General features: G+C 36.3%; 1 protein-coding gene across 1 annotated transcript in view; it reads right to left on the minus strand.

Annotated features, from left to right (window-relative positions):
* Window positions 1-14,595, minus strand: part of Ndufs4 (NADH:ubiquinone oxidoreductase subunit S4) — a 111,110-nt gene that overhangs the window by 30,780 nt on the left and 65,735 nt on the right. The window contains exon 3 of the mRNA XM_004623101.3: window positions 2,748-2,920. Coding sequence (XP_004623158.1) covers window positions 2,748-2,920 — 173 coding nt within the window. The remainder of the gene's footprint in view (window positions 1-2,747; window positions 2,921-14,595) is intronic.

A 14,595-nucleotide genomic window follows, 5' to 3' on the forward strand; every position in this document is an offset into this window, starting at 1 on the left:
GCAACAATGAAATTCATTCATTGTAGTTTAAAAAATAAAACTATGTCCATTAGTCAATGACCACTTTCACAATAATACCTCTCTTCTCCCTCCCACTGAAAAAATACAGGAAAACATTTGATTTCTAACTTCTGTCACAAAATTAGCACAATAACTTTGTAAAATTATTTTTTTCTATTTGTACTGCCTCTACTGCTCGAAGAAATGTGTCCTTTTCTATCTTTATACTAATATTAAATGTATGGGGGGCAGCCAGATAGCCCAGGGGATTAAAGCACCTGCTTAGGCAGATGCAAGGACTGGGGTTTGATTCCCTGTGTGTGATGCCGCCCCTGCTCCCGAGACAGTGAATGAGACTGGGCGTGGTGGCGCGTGCCTATAAATCCAGCGTTTGGGAGGCTGAAAACAGGAGGATCACTACGAGTCCAATCTGTGTAGCGAGACCCTGTACTACATACATTAAAAAGTAAGTAAGTAAATAAATCTATGGGACAAAATTCCAAAGCTGTCGCTCCCTGTGGTTTCTGTTATGTTTCTGCTCCCTTCTGCAGCTCTCCTCCATCATCAGGGTTAGGTGTCTACTGAATCCGCTATGCCACGGCAGCATACAGAAGAAATGAATCTACTTAAGCCTCATTAGGGAACCTGAATATTTGGAAACAAATGTACTTTACATAGAGAATGAAGACACTACTCTTAACACATCCAAGAATCATTTCTTTGACCAATATCAAAAAAAACATATTAAAATTCTATTTTCCCATTAAAGTTCTCATTAACAAGATTTCAAAGATACACAGACCTAAATGCCAGGTTTTAAATTTTTTTCTTCCTTTTCTATGAATGATAGACATATAATGATAAAAGGAAATATAAGCAAACTGAAAACTATGATCAAGCCGTTTACATACAATATCGAAGATGGAGATTTCTTACATAATGAACTTTAGATAAAAGAAAACTTCAGCTTCTAATCCCAGCAATTTTATGAAAAGCTTTAAAATGTCACCGATATAGGTCAGATTTTAACTCATGATGTCACACTTGCCAGGCAGGCGCTGCACTGTTGAGCATCTTGGTAATTGTGAAAATCAAAGGAGGAAAGTTGCTCTGGCCTGCTCTTTTCCCCTGAAGTAGACTACAACAGAATCTCTGACCTTTCTCTGAAAAAGGTTATAAGACCCTTGTCCCAGCAAGGCCCACCCTATGCCCAGAGGAAAATGTTTTATCTCTGAAGATACTAGGACCCAAATAAGAATTGAGACAAATAGGCCTGGCTATTTGTTTACTACTATTAGACTATACCTTTTGTCCAATCATACTTCTACAGAGCCATCTAATGTTCATTACACCTAACCATAAAAATATAAAGGTTTCCCTGTTCAGGTTTTTGTTTAAAGGTTCCTGTATCATGTAGAACTTACATTAAATGATTTTGTATGCTGCTCTCTTTTTAATAATCTTGCTATAAGGACCTCGCCACAAACTTTGTGTTGGATATGATGAAAAGATGTTATTTTGAACTCTAATATTCAACTTTATGCTCTTAAAGTGTTTTACCCAGAAACAATTTAGAGTATGTATATAAGGGTACAACTACTCACTTATTACTGAATGTTGCTAGAAATGCATTACTATAATGATTCTTAGATATAAATGAATATATTAAAATCTCATGTGACTCAAAGAATGATCCTAACATTTCAATCACTGGGTATGGAAAAGCTTTTCCTTGTAATTTTCTTTAGTTTCTAAAAGCATGTGGGCTGGGGAGATAACTCAGCAGTCTAACTGCGTGCCTGGCAAATGTAAGGACCTGAGTTTAATCCCTGGTACTGCATGCTGTGCTGGCCCTGGAATCCTGGGTGCTCTGTGGTGGTGTACACCTTAATCATAGCACTGGGGAGGCTCAGGCAGGAGGAGCACTGAGTCCGAGCTGCATATCACAACCCTGTACTAAATAAATAAATTAATTAATTAATTAATTTTCAAAAATTTAAAAGCATATGATTTACAAAAGAACTCCATATATTGCGAGAAACATAAAACCTAAAGGCTATCAAAACATCTAAAAACTACATCATTGCATCATTTACCTAATGAAATATATTTCTATTTAAATTGTAATATGGTGGATATTTTAAGACAAATTCTTGCAAATATACTGATTTGATTTTTTTTTCTTTTTTTCTTTTTTCGGTACTGGTGATTTAACTCAGGACCCTGTGCTTGCTAGGCAAGCTCTTATCCTACTGAGCTATCTCCCTGGCCCGAGTATACTGATTTGAGAAAAGATGTCCCTTCAGAATTTCATTCAATGTACCATAAATTTATCACAAGTTTCAGATATTTATATAGATTTCATTTAAATGAGCTAATTTCTGAACTTAGTTCCTGCCCTATAAACAAAACAAAGAAATTTTACATTAATTTAAAAACAAAGTGTCACTAAATCATTAGTTTCATTCACACAATCTTCTATGAATATACACAGGTTGACTATCACACCAACAATGCCTATAATACTCATCATTTTATCCAATAGACAGTACTTAGAATAAAATTGCTGTAGTTTACTGTACTGTGCCACAGTCCTATGACTATATATATAAAATATATATGGAGAACTATAAATCTGTGGTTAGAGTGATTCCTAACAGGACCAAAAAGTATTTTCATGAGTGCATCCTGCATAGGACTCTGAAAAGAAAGAAAGGTGAAAATAATACTTATGTTAAAGTACTCACGTTGACGCCCAACCCATCAAAGGGTTTTCCCATCGCTCCCTCGTATCAAACTCCATTTTCCATTTCTTGGTGTTGTTCACGCCAGATTGCATGTTATTGCGAGCAGGAACGAAGATCCTAACTTTTCTGGTTTTGATATGCTCTTCTGGAACACCAGTTAATGTAGTGATATCCTAAAGAAAAACAAGCCAATAAAGATGTTCCAAAAGGTTCAAATATCTGCAAACATGTTCCTGTTGTTCCCTACATTCATCCCATTCTACTTAGGTTTGTTTATGAATTGGGTTGAAATTTCTGGCTTATTTTACTACTTCTGATATTTTACTTATAAACTGTTATGCCAGCATCTGTAAGTTGTACACTTGTAAGATGATAATAGGAAACAATGGGAAAGGGGGTCATAAAAATTTTGGAGCCTCTTCTGCACAACAAAACTCTGGCAATTTCCCCTCTCCCTATTCTTTTCTGTGCTAGGAAACAAACTCAAGGACTTATACATAGTGGGTAAGTGTTCTACGACCAAACTACATCCATAGATCAATACTATAATTTTGAGCCTACTGCTGATAGAATCAGTAGTTAATAGTCTCTTATCCTAAGAGCAGATGAGAAAAGATATTAAGAGGATATAAATAAGTGGATATAGAAAGTAAATACATTTCAAGTAGAAAAGATTCTATTATTAATCATTTCTATACTGTAAGTTTTATTGCTTATTAAAGGCTGTTGCTGGAGGGCTGGCCAGATAGCTTCAGCAAACTAAAGTGCCTGCTTAGGCAGACAGCAGTGGCTGGGGTTCAATCCCTGGCGTGCTGTGCCGGGACCCCTCCAGAGTGCGCTGAGATGGCAATTGAGACTGGGCATGGTGGTGCATGCCTATAATCCCAATGCTTGGGAGACTGAAAATAGGAGAATTACTACGAGTCCAATCTACATAGTAGATGTGTAATTTTGGCATAATTTGGAATGAAAATAACAGTAAATTTTGCATCTCTTTTTCAATACTTTTATCCAATAATAAATGCTCAGCCAGGGAATGTACAGAATTTTGATGCTTCAGCTAAGATATTTATGAAAACATAGGGCAATCAAACATAAAATAATAAAGTACTTCATGACTGTAGACCCTGTACCAAATACATAAAAAAAGAAAGAAGAATCATAACCTTACTAATAAAGCATAGGGCTCAGGCATAGCACTGTGGTAGAACTATAATCTTTATACTATTTCACTGTATTTGCAATCTACAACATTACTTATTGTTATTTTAATTTGTGTATTTGGTATAAGACCTCACTTCGCAGATCAGACTTGCAGTGATCCTCCTGTTTTCAGTCTCCCCACTGTTGGGATTCCAGGTATGCACCACCATGCCCAGACTCAACTGCTGGCTCATCGCGCCCAGAGGTGGCGCCAGTGCAGAATGCGGTACCAGGGATCGAACCCCAGTCTCTGCACTTGCCTAAGCAAGTGCTTACTCTGCTAAGCTATCTAGTCCTTAATTCTTTTTTTTTTCTTAATTCTTAATATTATATATTATTAGATTGATATGTTTATATTTCCTCAACTATAGTTGAAGCAAGGTATAACCAAATACTATAAACATTATACAGCCACAGGTGCTCCATTCTAACCTAAATTCCTAATAATTGAAACTATATATTACTTGACTTCTTTAAATTAACTATATGAGATACTGAACTTGACTTGGAAGAGATGAGTTTGACCTCAAAATGGAAGTAAAACTTCTAGGTCAATCACCCCAGCCCAACTTCAGGAGGAGGGCCATGATCCAAAGGAATCACAACAAGTGAGAATGCTGTTTATTGGTAGTCTGAGCTTTGAAACTACAGATGATATTAAGAGAACATTTTGAGAAATTGGGCACACTCACAGACTGGTAAAGAGAGATTCCAACAAAATGCTACAAGGGCTTTGCTTTTGTGACTTACTCTTGTGTTAAAGGGGTGGATATAGCAATGTGCACTCCAATACACAGTTAATGGGCTATAGTGGAACAAAGAGAGCTGTTTCTTGAGAGGATTCAGTAAAGTCCAGGGCCCATCTAACAGTAAAGAAAATTTTTGTTGGCAATATTAAAGAATGTGATTTGAGAGATACTCTGAAAAATATGGCAAGATTGAAACCATAGAGGTTATGGAGGACAGGCAGAGTGGGAAAAAAGAGGATTTGCTTTTGCAACCTATGATGATGATGATACAGCTGATACAACTGTTATTCTAAAATGTCTCACTATTAATGGGCATAACTGTGAAGAGAGAAAATACCTTCCTAAGAGGTACACTCTGCTGGATCACAAAGAGATCATGGAGGAATGTTTGGAGGTAGTGAAGAGAATTTTGGACATGGTAGAAGAGAAGGCTATAGTGGTAATGGAGCTGGCAACAGAGATATAATTACGGAGGAAATGATGGTAGAAATGATGGTGGTGGTCCTGATTACAACAATAGAGTAGGCTGTGGTGGTAGTGGACCAGAATATGCAAACCAGAGTGGTAGATGTGGAGAAGGAAGAAAATGATGGTGAAGGAAGAAACTTTGGTGGTAGTAATTATGATGGTAGTGGGACCTATAATGAGTTTGAGCATTATAATGGACAACAGTAACCCATGAAGGGGAAGGACCCACTTGGTAGAAGAAGGTATGGCAGTCCTATGGTGGTGGTGACGGATCTAATGGTGGAAGTGGTAGGTATGGTAGCAGAAGATTTTAGGAAAACAACAGCTAAAGACTATATATTTCTTAGCAGGAGAAAGTGAGAAGTTGTCAGGAAAGCTGCAGGTTACTTTGAGACAGTTTCCCTAAATGCATTAGAGGGAACTATAAAAATCTCCCACAGGAGGAACAATGATCCATAGTTAGAAAAGTTACTACAGCTTAAATAGGAAACCCTTCTGGTTTAGGACTGTCACAGCCACAGTTAAGAAAACAAGCATCTATTGATGAATGTAATGCAGTATCATATTCGTGAGGTCTTTTATCTGTTGTATCTTTTATGTTTTCATTTTCAATAATCAGGTATATTGCCCTGTAAATCATGGTAATGGTCCAGGAAAAAAATAAAGAAATTTTAATTTAAAAAATTTAAAAACAATTACATGAAAAAGCAAACGTTAAATTCTTAGCACTAGTTACCTCAGGGAAATGAGATGATAGATTTTTATTATATATAAAATAAAAAGGGACAAAATGAATTTTAGGATAGAAAATCTTTTTTGATTAGTGGCTAACAAATGTTGATAATCAGTTCTTCATATTTTGAATTAACTACATATCTTTCATGTTTTCTCAAATCATGGCAAATATTCATTGATATTTTCTCCCAATTTAAAGTTGGCTGAGTCTCTGATTTTTGAAGTATAAGTTGTACTGACAGAATCTCTGTTTTTGCCTCCAGAAGTAGAAGGTACTGCGGCCCAGCTGAGCTGCTGCCAAAGACAGAGAATGAAAAGGCTTGGCATCCCTCACACACTTGACACCTAAAGGGTAAAGGCTCTAAAATTCCTAGTCTCTTGGACGCACTTTGTCTAGACAAACTGATTTGTCTCACACTTCTAAAATGCACAACGACACTCTATTGTTATCATTTCATCCACACAGCGTCAGCTAGTGACAGAAGAACCTGTTTTCCAAGAGACATTTCAATGGGCTAAAGCTCCCATTCCAAGATTTCATTAAAACAATGCAACACTTGAAAAGAATTATGAGGCACTGTGTTGATCCCCTGTCTTCAGTAGTTTGGTTTCCAAGTTCTCAGTGAGTTACCTGTGACTCTACTTTCACAAACAATAAGTAAATAAATAAAGTATCTGCTAATTAATTAAACTGTACTGGGTTAGTGGTATCTCTATAGATTTCTAATTCTGTATTATAATATGGATCACCTAAAATTTTTCTAAACATCTATTTATAAAAAACATGTTGAAGCTGTCCATATTGCCTTTTATGGAGCTTCATTTTACTGGTAAATACATAAATGGCTTACAGTACTCATAAATGTTTGGATGACAAAAAGGTTAAATTACATAGACACGGTATGAGAAGCCTTCAAGTTGGCACCTGAAGGATCTCAAAGGTCGCCAGTTCTTAGTTATGTGTAAATTCTAATGAAGATAGACATCCCATTATAACAACAGGTTTCCTAAATTTTAAAACTTTGAATTTTTAAAGAGTTGGATCAAGCATGAAGTTTATATTTCTAAAATTAAAAAATGTAATTATATATCATATTGTTTCTCTAGTGTGAGAAACTGCAAGTGTACATAAGGACCAAAATGTGTAACAGATAATGGGAAATGGGAAGAAAATGCTCAAATGAAAAGGGGTACAAGGGATGGGGGAAGGGAAAAGGAAGGGACAAGGAAAAAAATAGAAGAAAAAAATGGAAAAAAGCTTTTGTAGATCAGGAGGGGAGGGGAGGGGAATGAGCAAAAAAGGAGGGGAGGGGAATGAGCAAAAAAGCAATAAGGTATATCATGTACAGATACAAATTCCCTATGAGGAATGTGAACATTATGTATATCTAAAATGTACCAACAAAATTTTAAAAATGGGAAGAAAGAATGTTATTTTCTTAAGGAAGTTTCAAAAATAAATTTTATGCACAATATACTATTTTATGAAATAGTAACAAGTCAGTCATAGCTCACAGCTTAGACATTCTAATTAAAATTTGCTATTAAAATTATACATATCACACTCTCAACCTCTTCCACCTTTGAAAGTTTTGAAGAACTGATAGCTGTCGAAGTCACTAGAGAAAGAATCTAAAAAATCACTAATGAGATATATGCCAGAATATGTATACAAACTTAACTCTTTCAAATACCAATTTCCATTATAAAATATTAGTTTTCCATATAAAAACTGCATTATTCGGCTATCAACTGTCTCCATTTATCTTGTGTGAATTCAACTTTTTTTTTTTTTTTTAACAAAGGAAGCAGGGAACAAGCAATGGGAAGTTGGTGTCAAAATGCAGAAAAACCTCCCAGCAAGCTTCTTGCAACCACCCAGGATTTAGAGTCTTGCTGGCCGCTCTCTTTTCAATACCTGAATTTCACACATTTCAATGACCATTATGACTTCAAAGAATCAAATTTTCATCATTGTCCGTCATCTGCCGGCTGATTTGTATAAAGGGCTCTTCTGCATGCACTCTCAACAAAAGCCTCCTTACTTTTGTGGCTATATATCAAGTTTAAAAGTTTTGTTTGTGACAGTTGTGTCTTTGGTAAATTAGGGTAACACTGAAGGAGTGCAGCTGCTCTGCAGGAACCTCCTTTTTTGGCACTATTTCACTTAAATAAAAACTGAATAATTAGCTTCTGCCTTTATTAAACCGCAAAAATGCCACTGGCCTTGGTAATTACTTCCGGTTGCCCCACCCACTTAACCTTAACAGTTTACACTTGTCATAAAGACAAATAAAAGGTTCTGTCACTTTTGGGTGGGTTTTTGCTATGTCTCAGTACATCTAGAAAAGCCAAAACTTTTACTAGTCTTTGGGTAATAACTAAATAGCATTAGCATGGATCAATACAAGAAATTTTAATGGCGTACATATTTTAGTATTAGAACAAAACAGTCCCTAAAGTTGTTCTATTATAGGTCATTAGTTACTAATCATGTGTTCAGATTTATTTTAGAGCTAAAACTGACCTAACTTTGTTTATATTCTACTTCAACAAAAAAATGTTAAAACAATAATTTTAGAACTATAATAACTTTCTCTCAACCCACAGATATTTAAAACAAGAAACTCATTAAAGGCTAATAATTGAGGAAATCTTATAAAATGAATTTCAGTTAAAAATATAGAGTTTGCAGGTAGCACAATTATATCTATTTACTTAATGTGGAAGAACTTCTAAAAACAGGTATAGAGATTCAAATATATAGTAAAAAATGTTAAAGTTGTGCTAGTAAAATCAATTTTTTTTTTATTAAGTCCCCAAATTAGTGAGGTAGTCCAACCAGGTAATAAAATTTTGGAATGTGACAATCATTTGATTTTGCATGCTGGGCCAAACTATCATGAAAGCAAAAGTTTACCTTTAAATGAAATATGTGGACAATATGTATAGGAACAGATCACGCAAATGATGCAGCTGACAGAGAAAAAATTGAGACATATGTTTTAGATATATTTTTTTCCTTCTGAGTAGGACAGAATAGGGCAACAGCTAAAGGCTTTGTCAAAACTGGATGGTATCCCAACTTCAACTTTTAGTGAGTGAGTAGCCTTGGCTTGTTTCATCTTCTATAAAACAGTTTACTGTGTAAAATGATGACTAAATAATGTTAAGTGAAGTATATACCTTGATCAACAAAAACACTCATTTATGCACTGTATTTTTGGCCCCTATAGATCAGACCCTGGTCACGATGCTGAACATTACAAACATCACTTCTGTTTCAAGAAAATTAACTATTGGACAATTCTGTAATGAGAGGATGAACAAGTAATGTGAAGGTGCTGTCAAGATGCAGAAAAATAACATCCTACATTCTCTGAAAATTAAGGCATGAAGTGGTGAAGTTGGGCACGGTGGTGCATGCCTATAATCCAAGCAACTCAGGAGGCTGATTATTTTTTACATCAATCTTTTACAACTGTCTCAGATGAACCTTTGTTATAATAGCTAGAAGAAAAATATTTTTCCTACTCACAGCAACCCTTCTTATAAAGAAAGGCATATTAAACTGGGCATAGTGGTGCACACTTTTAATCCCAGCACTCGGAAGGCTTGAGATTTCTTCAGCGATAAGGATGGCAGAGAAGGCTTCCCTTACACAAAAGCCTTACGATGTATGTGGGGGGTGGGGTGGGGATGGGGGGCATCAGAAAAGTCTCTGTAGGTTTTATAACCTACTTCAGGAGACATGGAGTAGGGAAAGATCAGAGGGGCTTTCTTGTGTCTGCCATTCTCATAAAATAGTCAATATGCCAAGGTGCATACTGAATGTGTTAATTTTTGGGTTTCATGAACTTGATCCCCATCATGAGAAATTCAACTTCACTGTCTTTTCAAAGTAGTCAACAGAATTGTCATACATCAGAATATTCAATTAAGGGCTGACAAATAGCTCAGTGGATTTAAGCACCTGCAAGCCGAGGTTCAATCCCCCAGCCTATTGTGAGGGCCCCGCCTCCGGGGCACAGTGAGACAGCAATTGCGTTTGTGTGGTGGCACACACCTGTAATCCCAGCTTTTGGGAGGCTGTAAACAGGTGGATCACTAGGAGTCTGATCTAATAGTGAGACTCTGAATACCCTGTAGACCCTTCTCTAAAAAATTACAAAAAAAGAAAAGATAAAGAGTATTCAATTAAATATTATAATGTCAAGTATATTTGGCAGGGAAAAGTAGTTAAAATAAGCACAAATTAGTCTTGGTAAAGCATCAGACTCAATTACTGAGAACTCAGTCTGGAAGAACACTGAAAAGAACCTAACTTAAGCCATATATGTAATGCACTTCATAGAACTGAGAGCTTCAATAACTGAGAAAATGGCCAAAGACTAGTTTAAAAGCAAATGTTCACATGGAGCACACGTGATCCAGCATGCTGTAGGAGGCTGAGGAGAGAGCATTGCAAGTTTGAGCCCAGCCCAGGGAACTTGGACCCTCAAAAGAAAAGGTAAAAATGAGCTGGAGATATAGTTCAGTTCAGAGACCCTGGGTTTTAACCAGGGTCTAGTAGGAGGAGGCAAGTAAAGATTCAGTAATAAAGCCATTGCTGTAAATAATTGTCACAATGTCATACTAGGCAAAGCTATCATGGATTCACAATAGAGTAATAATAGTCAACTTACAAAATTATTTTAAGGAGCTATTTTCAAATATTACATAATTTAATAGCAGTTTCGTGATCTTTAGAAGGAAAATGCAAGATGTAGCCCTGTAATGGCCTTAGTTTTGTGTCGGGAGGCACATTTCAGATTACAGCACAGAGGTGATTCAAGCAAAACATGGCAACAGACTTGAGCATAAAGGCTAGGATCACTGTAATTCAAGTATACCCAGAAAACACATTTGTAAGGCAAAGTTTTGAAGATCAATTAAAGAAGGAGCTTGAAAAATCTGCATGGTGTTTGAGTAGAAGGAAACTGAAGTTCTAACATGTCAGTGTAGAGACACACTGTTGAATGTGCCAGACCTTCAACTGAGATACAAGGGAAGTAAACTCTCAGAATTAGAGCAAATATAAACCAATCTACACAATGCTATTTAATATACATTACTGAAACGGCCAAGTTGTTCGTCAATATTTGCTTGCTGACCAAAACTAATAATCTATAAATGAAAATGACAAAATCTAGATTAACAAAAACAAATCAACCCATTTCTCTATCACACTAAAAAGAATAACTAGAACATGTACACAAATTGGAAAATATCACCTATAAATAGCAAGTACAATAACTGACCCAAGCAATTCAGAAACTGCAATTAGCTGCAAAACTGTTTTAAATAGTGGTTAAAAATATGCTTAAGTACTTGAACAAAAAGATACACAAAATAAGCAAACAGATAGGAAATTTCTGGAGAGAAAAGGTACAGAAAATAAATAGCAGTGACTAAAAAAGATACTATATACAATTAATGAAAATTGGACTCTACAGGAGAAAATATCAAAAACTTGAATATTGGGGAACAGAAATTAAAAAAAACCACAGGATACAAAAAGACTAAGGAATAAAATACCAGGCTTCAGTGACCAGTTATGTAATAAGCAGTGTGCGTGTCAGAGTTGTTTCAGAAGAAAAACAAGCATAAAGTATTTTGAAGGAACAGCTAAAAGAATTTCAAATTTGATGAAAAATATCAATGAAATTATCCACAAGTCTTTTTTTTTTGGGGGGGGGGAGTACTGGGGATTGAACCAATGGTCTCTAATATGTTAGATACATACTCTATCTACACACCCCAGCACTAAAATCCAAGAATCTTAATACCAAGTAAGATAAATGTAAGGGAAACCACACACAAACACAGTACAAAAGTGTGATCCAAACAGTTATTACCTGATTTCTAAAGTTTAAAGCTTAAAACAATCCCTTAAAAGTAGTGTTTGGAAAGACACATCACATACAGGAGAATAATGAAAAAAGAAAATGAGGAAAGACTGACAACTGGCCATCTAAGCTCAAGAACAAAACAAGGGTGACCATTTTGTTGCTTCTACCCAATGCAGTAGATGTCATGGCTGGATGTTAGACAAGACAAAAAAAAAAAAAGTTTTTAAACTGGAGAAATACAATCATCTCTGTTCCCAGATAACATGATATACTATGTAAAAACACCAAAACATTCCACACAACAACAGCAGATTAAAAAAAAACAAAAACCTGTCTGAGCTGATAAACAAATTTAGGCAACTGTAGGATACAAATGAACACACAAAAATGAGTTATATCACATATGATAGTAATGAACAACAATCCCAAAAGGAAACTACATAAATAACTTCATCAGAGTAGCACTACGATGAATAAAATAAGAATAATTTTACTTGAGGGCAAATATTTATACAATGAAAATGGTAAACGTTGTAAGAAATTAAAGACATTTGAAAAGGAGAGATATCCCATGTTCATCAAAGTGGTCTCAAAACTGTTAAAATAAGAATCCTACCCAAAGTTATCTACAAAATTATTTACAAAGTTACCTACTAAAATCCCCTAACATTTTCACAGAAACAGAGAAATCATCCTAAAATTCATATGGAAGTTTAAATTCAAAACATACTGAGAAAAAGCAACAAAACTGGAGGACTCATCTTAACTTTAAAACTTACTAAAAGCTACCGTAATTAACACAGTGTGATATTGACATACAATAGACATACAGACTAATGGAACAGACAGCTCAGAAATAAAACCTTGCATATATAGATAATTGCTTTTTAAAATGGAATGCCAAGAGCATTTAATGGGGAAAGCACCAACAAACAATGCAGGCAAACTGAGTACTCAAATGCTGGAGAATAAAGTTGTATACATAGCTTAAAATAACTAAAAGTTCAAGGCGACAACATGGCTTAATGAGCAGTCTTGTTCAGAGCTGTTCAGAGCTACTCAGAGAAATTCAACTAAAACACAGGTAACTGGAAGGAAAGGGAGAGGCATATACCCTGAAACTAAAATCAATCTAAAGACAAGTAAATCAAGCCAAACACAGATAAAGAACTTAATAAAACAGCCTGCCAGTCCACCTGGCTGTTGTTAGGTTGTTGGATTGGGATGACTGCCCGCCATACTTGGAATCTTAAAAGAAAAAAGAACATACTAAAATAATGTGCCTAAGTTAAGCTGTACAGGATAGATCTGGGATATAAAGTTCCTAGCCTCTTCTGCCTTCCCCCAAACAGAAGATACTACAGTCCAGCAGTAAATTCTGCCAACAAGAACTGTACCCTCTCTGACAATTGGCAAGTTTCCCTTTTTTCCCCCCTCTTTTTGCTTTTCTTCCCATTTCTTCTGTGTAGCACAGTGCTAAGTAGAACCACCAGAAACAAGATTAAAGACTACACAGGTACATAATCAATGGTAAGGCTAACCGCCCTCCCCCTATGACCTGTGATTAGACAGATTCATGGAATTAAACAGCCCTGTACCTCAGGATGGTGCAGCCCTGGGCTATCTCCATGCTGCGGGGGGTGGTGGAGCAGAAAGACAGCAGCCCCCATCAAGGCTGAGAAAGTTACAGACTCCAGCAGAAGTGGCTGGCCTAGGCAAGGAAATTTAGAAAGCAACTAATGGGAAACTGGCATGCCCCTGCAGGAGAGGAGTAAGAACTGAGACTGAACAGCCTTGGACTGCAGCAGCAGAAGCAGAAGACCACACCACATCACAACATCCTACCCCACCCTGCAACAAGCAACCTGACCTGAGAGGACAGAGGCTAGCCATGGAAGAGGAACACAGGAGGCGATACAAGGCGCAGGAGGAGCCAACGGCGCACAGGTAAAAAAAATCTCCTACACACGTAAGACACCTGTCTCTGAAAATGGCACAGCAACTAGGAGAGACATGCTGCGGAAAGAAACAGGGTAAGGAACAGGAGGCAGTTAGGAAAGTACTGCCTGAAGACTCTGACTCCAGGCCCCCACATCTGGAAACTCAAATCCAGGACAAACTACTCAGGCTTGGCAGTGTTGTCCAGTAGGACTCTTCGTGGACAGCAGAGGAATTTTTAATTTATTATGTTCTTTTTTTGCTGGTTAATTTCATGTTTCTTTTCTTCTTACCAGTATATCTGTTCTAATCTATTCATCTTCTCGCCTTCCTCAGTTTATCTCTCTCGATTTAATTAATTTTCATATGAGTGAACAGTCTAATTTTTCTGGTCAACGTCAATAATCCCTTGCTTACTTCTGCATTCTTTTTCTTCTATACTCTTCTATAGTTTCCCAAAGCTTGCACGATCATCAACTTCCAGCCTATTTCTTTCTTTTCAGTTATCTTTATCTATCCCTCTTAAATTTCCCCACCACAGGATAAAACCACTCTACCAAGAGGAAACACTTTGCATACAAGCACCCAATTTATGATCCATTCTGTTATTGAGTTAGATTCTGCTTCTATGGTTAAAGGTACAAAATTAATAGTTACCACAGTTTGTAAGTTTCTAAATAGTGCTTGATGCTACTGTCAGAACGAATTATACTACTCTATTAGGATGTCACATTTGTTCTAATCAGTTGTTCCCACTTCTATAACAATACTGACAAGTTAAGGGGTAATGACCTCACCACACCCCATCACCAAAGCACTGGGGACTGAACCAAACAGACACCAGTATCTCACTCTAAATTAATT

Source organism: Octodon degus, unplaced genomic scaffold (genome assembly GCF_000260255.1).
Source record: "Octodon degus isolate 3935 unplaced genomic scaffold, OctDeg1.0 scaffold00001, whole genome shotgun sequence".
In the NCBI taxonomy this organism is placed as follows: Eukaryota; Metazoa; Chordata; class Mammalia; order Rodentia; family Octodontidae; genus Octodon; species Octodon degus.